The sequence below is a fragment of the Haliotis asinina genome, chromosome 2, assembly GCF_037392515.1.
Source record: "Haliotis asinina isolate JCU_RB_2024 chromosome 2, JCU_Hal_asi_v2, whole genome shotgun sequence".
Taxonomy (NCBI): Eukaryota; Metazoa; Mollusca; class Gastropoda; order Lepetellida; family Haliotidae; genus Haliotis; species Haliotis asinina.
The window spans coordinates 20,659,297-20,674,513 of NC_090281.1; the positions used below are offsets into that span (position 1 = coordinate 20,659,297).

At 38.8% G+C, this 15,217-nt stretch overlaps 1 protein-coding gene across 1 annotated transcript in view; it reads right to left on the bottom strand.

The window, feature by feature from the left end:
• Nucleotides 1–1,254: 1,254 nt before the first annotated feature.
• The window catches only part of LOC137271628 (uncharacterized), a 55,095-nt gene continuing 41,132 nt past the window's right edge, over nt 1,255–15,217 (bottom strand). Inside the window, exons 3-4 of the mRNA XM_067804066.1 lie at nt 2,193–2,295; nt 1,255–1,913 (exon numbers count right to left, since the gene is read on the bottom strand). Coding sequence (XP_067660167.1) covers nt 1,255–1,913; nt 2,193–2,295 — 762 coding nt within the window. The remainder of the gene's footprint in view (nt 1,914–2,192; nt 2,296–15,217) is intronic.

Sequence of the window (15,217 nt, forward strand, 5' to 3'; positions counted from 1 at the left end):
GACCGAGGGAACAGGGCTTTAAACGTTGTTGAGTTCTAACCATTGGTGGTCCGATTAATGATTTAGTGTAAATATTCTTTATGTGTTCTTTAAATGCATTTCCATTAAGGTACTGCATAAACAAAATATGACATTAACATTACAAATTGAAAGATTTTAACCTAAAGGATAATTCTCACTAATAGGTTTTGTGGTTCATGTTAAACAACTCAGGGAAACAAACTCCGTATGATGGTTAACAGTTGGCGCCTACTTTACCCTGTTCACCACCTGTGACACCTCTGCATATCTGTCACGTGCAGAGCTGACCTACATTGACAAACGTTGACCTTTCTGACCCAACACCGCCGCTGTTACAGATCACTGGCTCCCTCCCTCTGCAAGCAGTGTGCGTTTTGCTGTATAAATATATTTTGTTGACAGATTCTTTCATGCATAAAATCGGTATTTTACAATGTGATTAGGTTGTCTGACAAAACATCCACTTGCAAAGTTTTAGATTGATTGGATCATTGGACGAAGAGTTAATTACAAAAGAACCCCGGGTCCACATGCATTTCACGCCAAACTCTAGACGCTTTTTGCAAGTATCCATACTTGCGGACACCCGTTGGTATTATACACACTGTTTATGAACAGACATATATGTTGGTTAGATGGTCGTTTGTTGTGTTATTCTGCACTCAACACTGCCCAAGCCATAAGGCGGCGGTACGTAAATAATCGAATCTGGATCAGACAGTCCTGTGAGCAACAGCATGAGCCTCGAGTTACGCATTTGGGATACGATGGAGTGTGTCAACCACGTCAGCGAGCCTGACCACCCGCTCCCGTTAGTCGTCTCTTACAACAAGCATGGGTTGCTGAAGACCAGTTCTAACCCAGATCTTTTTAGATAGACATATATGTTCATAAACTGAATTATGAAATCAATTTCGAAATATTGAGGTATCAATATAGAATCTGTTTCACATCGACTTTAAATATAAATGTACGTGCTAAAGTGTAAACATAAATTCACGAAGACTAGAATGCAAACATCACTACAGGTATGGTTCGTTCGATTACAAGTGTAAAACTGATATTTCACAACACACAGTTGTTGAACTCTTTAATCCGGTGTCCAAAATTATGAGACAAATCATCAGAGTTGGTCTGTTGATTTCGTGTGACTATACAAAAAAAAAATTGTTCGAATCATTAGATTTAGAGTCTGTCTCAAATGAAATCAAACGGACAGTTGGATAGAAACCCTCAACGATGAAAACCACTGCTGAGGAAGAGCTGGATCCTGTTGACAGCCTCTCCATCAATCCCATCCTCCCAGAACACATCAGTTTTGTCCCCTCCCCATAATGTGTCAGCTGGCTTGAGGTGTCCTGTTGGATTGCACTTTGGGGGGTTGGCATGCCAGAAACCAGATTTTGTCAACCCAACTGCTCCGGATGAGTGGTCCACATCTAGGGTACTGAAGGGCGTGGCATTCACAAGACATTTTGCAGGCGCTATTGCCCATTTGTTGCTGTAGGTAGTGGAGGAAAAGGTCATCTTGTAGTCGTCTACTTCCGGCCCAACAAGGAAGTCATTGTAGAACCGCTGCCCGAGTATAGTATAGTAGGTATAACCGGGTGTCCACACTTCTGCAACAAGGTGGTGTCGTCTACCGTTAGTTATATAATGTATATTGTCATTACCAAGCCAGTGGTCACCCGAGAAACTGCCGAAACCTGTTTTGTATTCCTTCCACGTTCTGGTAAAGTTCTCCGTTCCTAAAGTCTGGTTCAGGAGTAGCGTCCTTCCCCCATATTCCATGCTACAGTGGACCATGATCGGCTTAGGGGCGCCCTTCGGGCGGCAGATGTAGGTACCGTGATGATTGAAATAATAACGGTTGAGAAACCCCTCACTGCAGTCTGTAAAGTACAAAGGAAATAGTATTAGTATCCATAAAGATTAGACATCACAGAAGGCAGTGAAACATAGTTTTCAGTTTTACACAGGGCTTATCACATGAAAAGAAAACAATACAGTAGAATACCTTCTCTTTTGCACAGACAGTGCTACTGGTATTACTGGTGTGATGCACTTGTCAAGGTAGAACTAACACTGATGGAATTTAATCTGGTGGATTCTGTCCGAATATTGTGATTCACCCTATATGGATATTGAAATTGACTTGAACCTAGACACACCTTGCATGAGTCTCTCGCAATAATCACCAACGTAGCCACCGTAACAGATGCAGGCCTTTTTATGAACGTGAAAGTGTCCACCATGAAAACAAGGGTTGTTCATCTGTAAATGGCGAAACATCTTCAATTCTGTGTTTGCAGTTCAAAATTGTATATTTCTATGCAGTGTTAGTGAGTGAGTAAAATTTAACGTCACATCGGAACTTTTTCAACCATATCGTGACAAGGATTTGAATACAATTATTTTATATGTTAGGATTAAGAAAGCTGTCATTGACTCATAGTAGAATTACTAGAGTATCAAAGGTGTAAGTTAAAACTAGATGATAATATTTAAATGAACAGGCAAACTTGAGGAGACATGGTGGGTGCTGGTCAACGCTGATACCTCTTCGAGCCGTGTGGACCCATGGTCAAATTGGTCCCTATCACACAAATTACTTTTGCAAATTCTATATTTTGAGCATCAAAAGGAATTTCCGTATTTATATTGAGACTCATAACGCTCTACATGTAATAGTACTGCACCCCTACTGCACCAATAGGAAATGAAAATATTTTGCTTGTTTATGTAAACAAATTACGTCAAGAGGACTGTGACGTAATTCTCGTCAGTTAGCAGTTCTTGACAGTTGAGAGTTGTTGACTAACTAGTCCATTGCATTATGTTCACTTTTAATTTTTCGTTCAAAAAAATTGGAGATTTAGGGTTTAGGGTTTACATTATAAAAAAACCCCAATGTTTCCTATTTTTCACTTTCTCTTAAAGTGAATAAAACTTCTTTATAATTGGCACCACAAAGTCCCTTCCCAGTAGTCGAAGCATAATTAGTTGTAGGTGATTACTGCCATATGAGTTGTCTCCCTTTGTGACCCTGTCCTATAAAGTAAAAATGGCAGAGATGACTTGCAAAACATGACGAATTTGTAGGCAATTTTGTGTCTTAAGGATGGTACCCAGTGGATATCAAGCATGACTTCAAGGTGAGTATAAATATCATTTCAAGTGGTAAAATATCTGTCTATATATTTTGATTGAAAATACTTAACAAAATGTGACATCATTTAAATCTATCACATGATACCACTTGCCTCCTTATCATTGTTTGACTTCTTAGATGTATTTAATATGTTCTGAGCCATTTAGGTATTCATTGATTGACATGTTCATAGTATCTGGCATGCTATCATACAGATAAAGTGTTACATATTTGCTTAAATAAGTGAAAAGCAAGTCTTTGGTCTTTGTGCTGGTATGCAACATAGGGGGCCCTTTGGGGGGGGGGGTGTAATCTATACTTGTTTTGTACGGTATATGTTCTTAAAGCTATTCTTTTGGTGTTATATATCAAGTATATTACTAAGTCCACATTTCTGACAATACAGAATATGTTTATTTAAATAAGTAAAAATGGTTTCATCACCACAACATTGCCTTTAAGACATCCTCCCTAAAAGGGCCCCTAATATGTTATGATGCAGTCACCAGATGATAATTTCATTACAACAAACAAGAACAGTGTTTAATATCGGGTCCTGTGGTGAACAAATTATAAAATATCTAAATTTTGCATGGTAGTTTATACACTTAGGTGTTGTATTTGTATCCTTTAGTGATTACAGTATGTAAAGTTTTTATTTTTGTTATTAATGTGATTTTTCGTTAAAGATTTCTACTGTTTCCCTGTAAGATTTTGACTTGCAACTGATCATAATGTAATGATTTGACTATAATTGCCTCATATCTGGTCGTGAATTATGAGTTTTTTGTAAAGATGTTTGCAAGATGATTAATTTAGAATAATTAAAACATTTGGGTTCATATGACAAAAATAGATGAATTATTTTTATATTTTCAGATCACAATGACAACAATACCACAGCTAAGTCATTGTTGTGAAACAACAATTGAGAAGTCCTTAACTGGAGTTTGTGCATTTTAAATGCTACCAGTGACAAAATCAAATTCCCTCTAGTATTCCAACCAAGATTAGAATCTTATGAAAACCTGTTGGAAATTATACATGAACGTGCTACTATAAAAGATGGACTGTATGTTGATATCTGCCAGAGACTTGAAGGTTGCACAAAGGAAACACTCTTATTACATAAGGCTGTTTGGCACAGAAGCTGCTATTCCAATGCAACTAATAAAGACCAAATACAACGTGCCAGGAATCTAAAAATGAAACTGCAGATTTTGACCAAATTGCATGCAGCAAGAGGGGAAGGAAAAGAAAGGTTTCTCATAATGAAAGTCAGTCAGAGTGTTCAGCAATGCCTTTCACAAGATCATCAACAGCTCCATTTGACAACAATCTTTGTTTCTTCTGTCAGCAGGATGATCAACAGCAGCTTTTCAAAGTCAGGACAGAAAAAGCTGGCTAAAACCTCAGAGATGCAGTTGAGGTTTCAAAAAATCCTGTCCTGAAAACAAGATTAAACTCTGCCATTTCTCCAACTGACGCACATGCGATTGATGTCCGATATCACAAGACTTGTTGGACCAGTCATGTTTTCCATGTCCTACGCCAGGAAACCAGCAAGGAAAACAAGCAAAGTGAGCACCCAGTTCAAACTGCATTGATTGATTTGGTGGATCTGCAAACAGCAAACAAAGCTTTCTTATCAATAGAGGAAATTGAGAAGACATATATCTCTATGCTTGGAGGTGTTGAAATGTTGGACAAGCATGTGCCTACCTACACAAGGCAGTGGCTGAAGGAAAAGATTCTTTTTGAGCTTCCCGGTGTGAAATCTGTCCTTCAACAAGACAGACGGAAACCTGCTGTACTGTATTCCCCAAACGCTTGTGAGGAAGAAATGGTCCATAGTGCTATTGAGAGAGACCACAGCATGGAAAATATGAAACACATATACCAATCTGCCAAGCTGGTACGCAAGAACATTGAGACCTTTCAGAAAGAAGATAACAGCAACTTTTCTATGCAAGTTACAAGTACTGTGGATGATGTTCCTTCTGAACTATACTCTCTCATTCGTTGGATAATGGCAGGAACAAAACTTGAATTCTGCAGTGAAGAAAAGTACTGTTGACAGAACTCTACTTACAATCTGCCAAAATATAATGTATGGTGTCAAATCCAGGAGACAGGTAAAATATCAACACCAAAGAAATTCTGGAGTATTTAGATTACGTGGAAAGGAAAATCCTCAGGTGCTTGGATTAGCTCTTGCAGTTCACTACAACACAAGAAACAAGATGGTAATGGATCTCCTCAGTGCCCACAACTACTGCATCCCTTACAGGCGTGCTCTCCTTCTAGAAACTTCACTTGCAAATTCCGTAGTTAACAATACAAGACACTTCCAAGGTTTATATGTTCCACCATTTCTTCGGAAAGGTTCATTTGTCTTCTTTGCTGTTGACAACATAGACTTTGCAGAAGACACACCTGACGGGAAGGGAACGACACATGGAACCATGACTGCTGTCTACCAGAAGGCTGATGCCTCAGGAGAACTGATATCACAACCGCTTAACGTACAGGAGAGCCAAAACCTTACAGTTGTTCCCTATCATACAAAGCTGATCCCCTGCAGAAAACCAGACTTGAAAGCCACACCTCAGTTATCAACAAATGAGACAAAACTGGACTTCAAAAGAGATGGTATTTCAAAAGACTATTACTTGACACACTTTGGATGGTTAATAGCATCAGTGATGTCCAGAATGGGGGAAGAAAGAGAAGCTAACATGATTCCAGGCTGGGCTGCATACAACTCTTTATTGTCTGATTGCAAAACAATGACTCGTGTGGGTGCTTTGCCATTACTCCCTGAAGTCACATACGAATGGTCAACACTACTGACGGTAATGATACAGGCTCAGAATCTGAAAGAACTGGCAATTGGAAAAGATCACCCAACTGTTATTTCATTCGACATGGAGCTGTACGAGAAAGTTGTTAAACTTTTAGATTCCAGTCCTGACTTGAAAAGACAGTTTGTGTCCCGGCTTGGTGAGTTGCATGTTGTTATAGCTGCTCTGAGAGCTCTTGGTACGTCTATTGAAAATTCTGGAATTGATGATGCCTGGATGGAAGCTGATGTTTTTGGTCCAACAACAACTAGACAGATACTAAAATGTATCCACTACAAACGCTGCCTCCGAGCTCATCTGTACTCTTACACTGCGTTGTATGAGTTAGCACTTGAGGAGTTTTTCAGGAATAAACCCGAGCTGCAAGTAGTCTACTCTGATTTCACCAAGGAAATTGTCAGAGCCTGTAATGTAGATGACAAAAGTGAAAAGTCTGAATCCGTGAAGAATGCAAATTCCAAGCTGCTTACACGAATTGCCATGGATGACCTAATGACCAAATTTCAGTCCTGGGAGCAAGAGATGTCCAAACATGCCATGTTCAAGTCAATGATGAACTACTTGCACCGAGTTGAGGACATTCTTTTTTTCATTGCTGCATCAAGGAATGCAGACTTTAATTTGCATCTAGAGGCTGGTGAAGAACTGGGCAAACTATTTTTTGCAATGGATCGGATCAAATACAAAAGACTGTGGCCCAGATACTTAGCAGATATGTATGCAGTGAGATCAAAGGAACCATACACATGGAATGAGCTGACTAATGGAAATATATCTGTTTCCAAGAAACATCCCCTTTGCGTCCATTGGAGCTGATCATGCATGTGAACAATTTAACAGACAAATGAAGGTACACTCTGGTCTTCTTGGCATAACACGGAATGCAAATGCAAGACAGCGTTTTTTTCTGGCAGCACCTGAGTTAGCCAATGATTAGCCAATGAGTTCATCAGTCAGTTTGGTCTTGAAGCAGCTAAAGTCAATGAGCATCATGACCTTGCACCAGGTGTTATCCAGCGGGACCACATTGCAGTTGACAAAATCAAGAATGCTATCCTGAGTCACGGGAATCCTTTTACTGTTGAAGGGGACAAGCTGCACAATCTGATAACACATGCATACGTTCAAGATCAGTATGTCTATCAGATACTGAACATAGATGAGACCGGGCAAAAGTTGTATGAAGAATATGTCGCAGAAAGTATCAATGGAACAGTCAGCCTATGGGCCCCAGTGAAGAAGGAAAACAACAATCTTTACATGCCTGACAGTAAGAAGCAAACAGTGAAACTTCGAGACAGGGTTGTGGACCTGAAAGAAACAAAGGACTTGTATGGACGACTAATGATTTTAGCCAGATCAACTCGCGATATTGACCTGACACATGCTATAGGAAGCTATGAATTCACGCTGACACCAAGAGCATTCTTTTCTCCGGATGGCATGTTGTTGCAATGTACAGACAAGTCAAAACTCATCAGTTGCCTTGAGAAAATGGGAAAAAGCCATACGACCAGTGATCCAGAAACAGCCCCTCAACTTACCCAAATTGACTCCACAGTGCTTAGGATTGCTGTAGTTGATGGTATGGTTCTTCTTCAGAAGATGACACAGTTACCTTCAGCAGTGGAGACGGTATGGGATTTAAGCTGGTGCTTCAATAACCGACTGATGAGCCTTACAAGAAAATTTGACGAAGTTATTCTTGTGTTTGATACCTATAGACCTGATTCACTTAAATGGGCAACAAGAGAAAGGAGACGTCATGGCAAGGATCCAGTCCAGTACCAAATAACTGATGGAACAAGAATCAAGCACATCACATTCAAACGATTCTTATCTCATACAAATCAAAGGACTTACTATGTACTGAACTTTGTCAGTGCAGTAATCAGTGTGAGAATGAAGAGTCTCAAGTTGAGGAAACAATTCCTGATGATAACTTTGATGAACTGCTGTAAATATGTATTATGATGAGTGTTTCTGAATGATCTCTCATCTGGGGACATTGTGGATATATAATTACATGATTAATGACTTTTCGAATGGAGATATGATGACATGTCTGAAATGGAAATCACGATGATATTGATGACTTGCTGTAAACAGTGTTGTGTATTTGGTGCTGACACTGTCTGAAGATTGCAACATCTGAGGATAGACATTAACGTACAGTGTCAATACTGTGACACTGTGGACATTCATGTTCTGATCTTCAACCCGTTGCGACGATTGCACCACTTAGTAATTTAATTGGTTATCATAACATTCATAATATTCTTGTTTAATACAGAGATAAATAAGTATTACAATAGACAAGTACATACAAGTATCTGTGAGTTCAGTGCATAGATATATATCATAAATATGAAATATATAATGTTCAAATGCTGTATATAATAACACATTTCCACTTCATGTATACACAGTAATAGTAGCCTTGATACTTGGTTGTATACAAGTAACCATTAACAGCATAAAAATTTCAAATATATAGTGAAAATAGATGCACAATAGCAGTTAAAAGTGAAAAAAAGGTGGCACATTACTGAATTTGGCAGCCATTTTGAAATCCAGTGGGATGATGGGAAAATTTGGAAACATTGATTTTTACATTAATTGTAGTGAGTGGTTTATGAATATGCATAATTTTGCTAATCTCCATTTTTTTAAACGAAAATACATAATACAACGGCCCATGCAAAAGTAGAGGTTTCTCCGTTGAGAAGATATTTTTGTCGGTATCTACCGTGTGTAACACTACAAATGTAAGTGATTTACTGCCCTAGCTTTGCTTGAGACTTTTATTCATAGACGATTACCCTCGTCGATATTAATTTAACGAAGCGTCCCGTAAATCTTATATGACTGACTGTAGAAATTGAAAACTGCTTTTCGTGTTTCGTTTTTGGGGAAACCGTCATCTTTAATGTATGTCATTATTAATTCAGATAAATTTATATAAATTCTTGTTCATTGTTTCAACCATTTGTCATCAAGTTATTTATTAATCAGTAAAAACTGTAATTAACAGGGTAAAGTGAGAGTGATCCACAGAACCAGCAGGCTACATAAACTAGAACTTAACTGAAGAATAACTTTCTCATTTTACCCCAGTAAACCGTTACACTTCACCTAGACGTGGCGCCCGTGAACAGCCACTTCCTCGTGGTGGATGCTGGGTAACGCTAAGAGCTGTTTAAATCCCCGTAGAAGACCCGAGGGATAGTTGGTCCACCAACCTCTTTGTCGTGGGTTCCGCTCCCGTATTGGTGGATGAAGGGATTCTGGTGGTTGAGGGCGTAGGAGCCAGGACCAGTGTCCTTAGTGCCCAACACACGACTTCGGTCCTAACTTCACATAGCCCAATCGGCTGGTCACACCAAGCCCCTTGCTACATCGAGTGAGTGAGTGAGTGAGTGAGTGAGTGAGTGAGTGAGTGAGTGAGTGAGTGAGTGAGTGAGTGAGTGAGTGAGTGAGTGAGTGAGTGAGTGAGTGAGTGAGTGAGTGAGTGAGTGAGTGAGTAACGTCACATTGGCTATATCTCAGCCATATCGTGACGAGAACATTCAACAATGAAAATGATCATATGTACATTATAAAAACCTGTCAGCGAAGGACAGTAAAACAACTAGAATGCCACAATTTCAATTAAAACTAGCACGGAAAGTTAAAATTAATAGCACTATTTAGACAATACAATATAAAAACAAACTATAAATCGCCAACAACAGACGGATCACCTTATGATTACAGTACCTTTGCTACCTACATGGACCCTAGTTGGATTTACATCATCCCTTCAGAATTAAAAGAAAGATCCTTAATTGATTTAACTGTAAAATACTTATCCCTGTGATGGAGAATTCAACACAGTCAAGCAGAATATGCCTGACCGTGAATCTCTCATCACAAGGGATACAAAACGGAGGATCCTCACCTTTTAACAGGTGCACATGAGCATATCTAGTATGGCCAATACGACATCGTCGTAAAACAGCCTCTTCAAATCTGGACTGACAGCCCAAGTAGGTGTAGCCAATATACGGTTTCATTTCATGTAATTTATTTATACCTACTTGGGTGTCCCACTTCTTCTGCATCAGATCACGGATGTAAGTTCTAATGCTAACTTTATAATCAGAGTATGGAATAAGAAGTGATGTCACAGATTTGTTGAGTGCTGCCTTGGCAGCAAGATCGGCCATTGCGTTACCGGAAATGCCTACATGGCTGGGTAACCAACAAAAGACGATGTCGTATTGGCCTGTGGCAAGATTATTATGCAATTGATAAATTTCAATTAAAAGTGGATGTTTACAAGAGATATTTTTAAATGACTGAAGGCAAGACAGAGAGTCGGAATAGATTATATATTGTTTACGTTTAGGGTGTCTTTGAATACATTTTAAGAGCTGTTAATATGGCGTTAGCTTCTGCTGTGAAAATAGAACTATTATCTGGTAACCTAGGAGATATTGTTCTGGATCCAATGACAGTGGCACAAGTCACTGCGCCACCGTCCTTGGACCCATCTGTAAATAAGGATTTATAATTGCTACATTTATGTTTCAATTGATGATATTCTTCTTTATACTGTAATTCCTTCGTTTCTGATTTTTTAAATGTAGTTCATGTTAGGTCAAATTGTAGCCTAACCAACTGCCAAGGAGGAGAAGAAAGAAGACGGGAGGGAGCTATATTTTCCAGCTCAATGCCGCAGGAAGAAAAAGAAAGGGTTTAATTCTGTGCCCTAGAGGTGGAACAAGAAGTTTAGGGTTGCTTTTGCAGGCTCCACCATATACAATGGACCCATAATCGAGTTTTGAACGGACGAGTGATCGACATAGATGTAAGAGGGTAGTTTGGTCCCCTCCCCACTTTGAGCTGGAAACAACTTTCAACAGATCTAATGCCTTCAGGCATTTTGCTTTAAGGTATTTAATGTGCGGTAAGAAGGTTAAATGAGAATCGAAAATTAAACCCAAGAACTTGGCCTCCTTTACAACTTTGATGGGAGTGCCAAGATAGTTCAGGGTTCTTATGCGGCTTATATTTTCTACAAAAGTGTATACAATTAGTTTTGGACTTATAAAATTTAAAACCGTTTTCAAGACACCATTTATTTATTTTGTTTGCAATTGTCGTTCAATAGTATGCATATTTTTACCACGACAGGAGATATTAAAATCATCCATAAAAAGTGATCCATCAATTGAATCATTTGAAACTTTGGATAAACTATTGATTTTAATACTAAACAAAGTGACTGATAAAATACTGCCTTGAGGGACACCCTGACCCTGATTGTAATGATCAGACAGGGTAGAACCCACTCGGATTTGAAAAGAGGCAAACGTCCTCTCAACCCAAAATCATGTAAACCTTTCAAAATACCATGCTTCCAGTTCGTTTCATAAGCTTTCTCAAGATCAAAGAAAATCAATACAGCATGCTCTTTATTTACTATAGCATTTTTACCGAAGGATTCTAAACGTACCAAATGATCAATGGTACTACGATTTTTCCTGAAACCACACTGAATATTAGTGATCAGGTTATTGGTTTCAAGATACCAAGTTAATCTGTTGTTCACCATATGTTCCATGGTTTTACAGACACAGCTATGATCTGTATGATCCCTGCCAGACTTTGGTATTGGGACTACAATGGCATTACGCCGAGAAGGAGGAAATTCCCCAGACGTCCATATTTGGTCAAATATATCTAAAAGTGTCATAAGACATGGTTCAGGCAAGTGTTTCAATAGCTGATAATGTATGTTGTCATCACCTGCTGCAGTGTCTTGAGCTTGCTCAAGAGCTGTATATAACTCATGTAGTGAAAACACTTCATTATAATCTTCACCGTTATTGGAATCAAAATTAAGTTTTGCTTTTTCCTGCCGTTTCTGATACCTCTGAAACTCAGGAACTTAATTTTGCTGATGATGAATTTTTGGCAAGAGTTTCGCCAATTTTATTTGCAATTTTAGATGTGTCAGTTATTAAAGTATCACCGTCTTTAAGATGGTGAACGGCCGATTTTGACCCTTTGCCTTTTATTCTCTGAATCATGTTCCACACCTTAGACATAGGCGTGCGTGAATGTATTTTGGAAATATAGTTTCTCCAAGGTTGTCGTTTGTTTTACTTGAAGGTACGACGTGCCTTCGCATTTAATATTTTAAATTTATTTAAATTGTGGACATTTGGGTGATGACGGCAATATTTCTCTGCCCTTTTCCTCGCTTTTCTATCATTATTGCAGTCTGCATTAAACCATGGCTTCCGTACATATGGAGCTGTAGAGGACCTTGTTATGCACTCATCAGCAATTTCAGTTGAAACGTCGGAAAACACGTGAATAGGATAAGCTATATCCAAAAATAACATTCGGATCGTAGTTTAGATGTGCATAAAGTTTCAAGTAAGGACCAATCTGCTTTGGAAAAAATTCATCTTGTGTAAGATGGCGAATCACTTGGAAAGTGATCACTTTCACAGAGGTCATTGTGGACTGACCATTCAAACTCATCGAGTGCAGCAGAGTCTGTAAGAGATAAATCCGGAGAAGAGTTGGTACCGGTTGCAAGATGCAGATAAGTGCTCGAGCCATCATTGTATATACACAAATCATTATTGGAAATAAAATCTTCCAGTGTTTTACCCTTAGTGTTAGTATTTGTACCACCCCAGAGTGGATTACGGCCATTGAGATCACCCACTATAATGTAGGGTTTCGGAAGTTGATCCTAGACAGCTTGAAGATCAGTCAGGTTAAGAGGGTGAGAAGGCGGAATATACAGCGAACACATTGCAAATGCAATATGAAGTGTGAGTCTCACTGCAACGGCTTGAAGATTAGTTTTAACTGTTAGCGGGCTATGAATAATATTTTGCTTAGGGAGGATTGGAGATCCGCCAGTGGCTTTGTCACCTTGAGGTGAGAAAGAGTGATATGCATCGAACTGACGTAGATTAAAAGTATCTGTCTGTTTCAAATGCAGACAAAATACTGATGGTGCCAGGTCTTGAACTAAAAAATGTAACTCATTACAATTTGTCTTTAATCCTCTACAGTTCCACTGTACTATAGTTCTGGAAGACATTATCGTTTGGGTGGGTTGATTGGGGATCTGCCCCGCGCTTTCTTTCACAGCAAAAATAAGCTGGTTTCCGGAACACTGAAACCGAGAAGAAACGTCATTGAAACCAACATTTCCAGTTGGAAACCAACACATGACCATAGCTTTGTGTCAGTTTCCATCACCGGAGCTTAGAGTATCCATTACGGATTCTATTTGGAAACTAGGTCACACAGTTTCACTGAATGGATACCAACTGGATGTCAGGATGGCAAACAATTACACATTTTATGTTACTTAGTTCAAAACAGCGCAATGGAAACCAACACAGAAACTACATTTTCTGCTTTTATTTTGGTTTCCATTTAGTAATATCTGAGAATTCCAGATATGGAAACCAACAAGAAACCCCCAAACTTAGTTTCATTTTGGTTTCCATTTACAGAAATACCCAAATCACAGATTCCAAAATGGAATCTAGTTGGAAACTCAGTTAGTGAGTTTCAGGGAATGGAAACCAACTGGATTCCGCAATTACCCACATTACGGATGGTTTCCAGGTTTCTGGAAACCAAGTCATTTTTGTAGTGTTTGAGGGCGACAAACGTTGTGCCCTGGGATGGATGTGATCCGATACATCCATTTCCTCAAGTGATCCAAACTTGTTAAACAATTGTCTTGAATTTCAATTTTACAGTTTGTTTATCGTTTCTATCAGACTGTGAAGGAGTTGTAGTCGAAGGACATACGGTCTTTTGCGTAGACTGAACTGTATCTGTCCAAGTAGACTGTTCTGAGATAGACTGTGGAAGATCAGGAGAGACAGACTAAGGAATATCTGAATTTACCCATGTCAGGTCAGTCTGACATGAGCTTGACGAAGTTAGTGAGTGAGTGAGTGAGTTAAAGTTTAACGTCACATCGGCAATATCTCAGCCATATCGTGACGAGAACATTCAGCAATGAAAAAGAGCACATAAACATTGTAAAAACCCGTCAACGATGGACAGTAAAACAACTAGAATATCACAAATTCAATTAAAACTAGCATGGAAAGTTAAAACTAATAACACTATTTAGACAATACAATATAAAAACAGACTATAGATCGCCAACAACAGAAGGTAGATCACCACACTAGGAACCATAGGGACTTACAATACCTTTGCTACCAGCATGGTCCCTAGTTGGATTTACACCATCCCTTCAGCTGCTGGCGATTGTATGAAAAGAACATGAATACTACGATTAAAATCCTGGTAGACTTAAATTTACTGTGAATGTTTGTGGACTTACGTACCCTCTCAGGAGGACAATAATTTTACAATACTTCAACCCCCTTTGAGGGTACAGCCACCAACCATTCAAGTTACTAATTCAAACTACCAATCATTAAAATGCATCTATTTACACAACATAATATTCAAAATTCCACCAAAAAATCAATTTCCTTTAAAAAACCAATGATTAAATGACAACTAACAGTGTTAAAAAGGTCCTTGAATTGATAGTTTTGACATTGAAAAATTTATCCCTTGTGATGGAGAATTCAACACAGTCAAGCAGAATATGCTTGACCGTGACTCTCTCATCACAAGGGATACAAAACGGAGGATCCTCCCCTTTCAAAAGGTAAACGTGAGTATATCTAGTGTGGCCAATACGACATCGTCTTAAAATAACCTCTTCAAATCTGGACTGACAACCCAAGTGGGTATAACCAATGTAAGGTTTTATCTCATGTAATTTATTGATACCCACTTGGGTGTCCCACGTCTTTTGCATCAGATCACGGATATAAGATCTAATGGTGGCTTTGTAATCACTGTAAGGAACAAGAAGTGGTGTCACAGATTTTTTGAGTGCTGCTTTAGCAGCAAGGTCAGCCAATGTGTTACCAGAAATGCCTACATGGCTGGGTAACCAACAGAAGACGATGTATTGGCCAGTAGCAAGATCATTATACAATTCAATAATTTCTATTAAAAGTGGATGTTTGCAAGAAATATTTTTGATAGCCTGAAGACAAGAAAGAGAATCGGAATAGATTATATATTGTTTACGTTTAGGGTGTCTTTGAATATATTTGAGAGC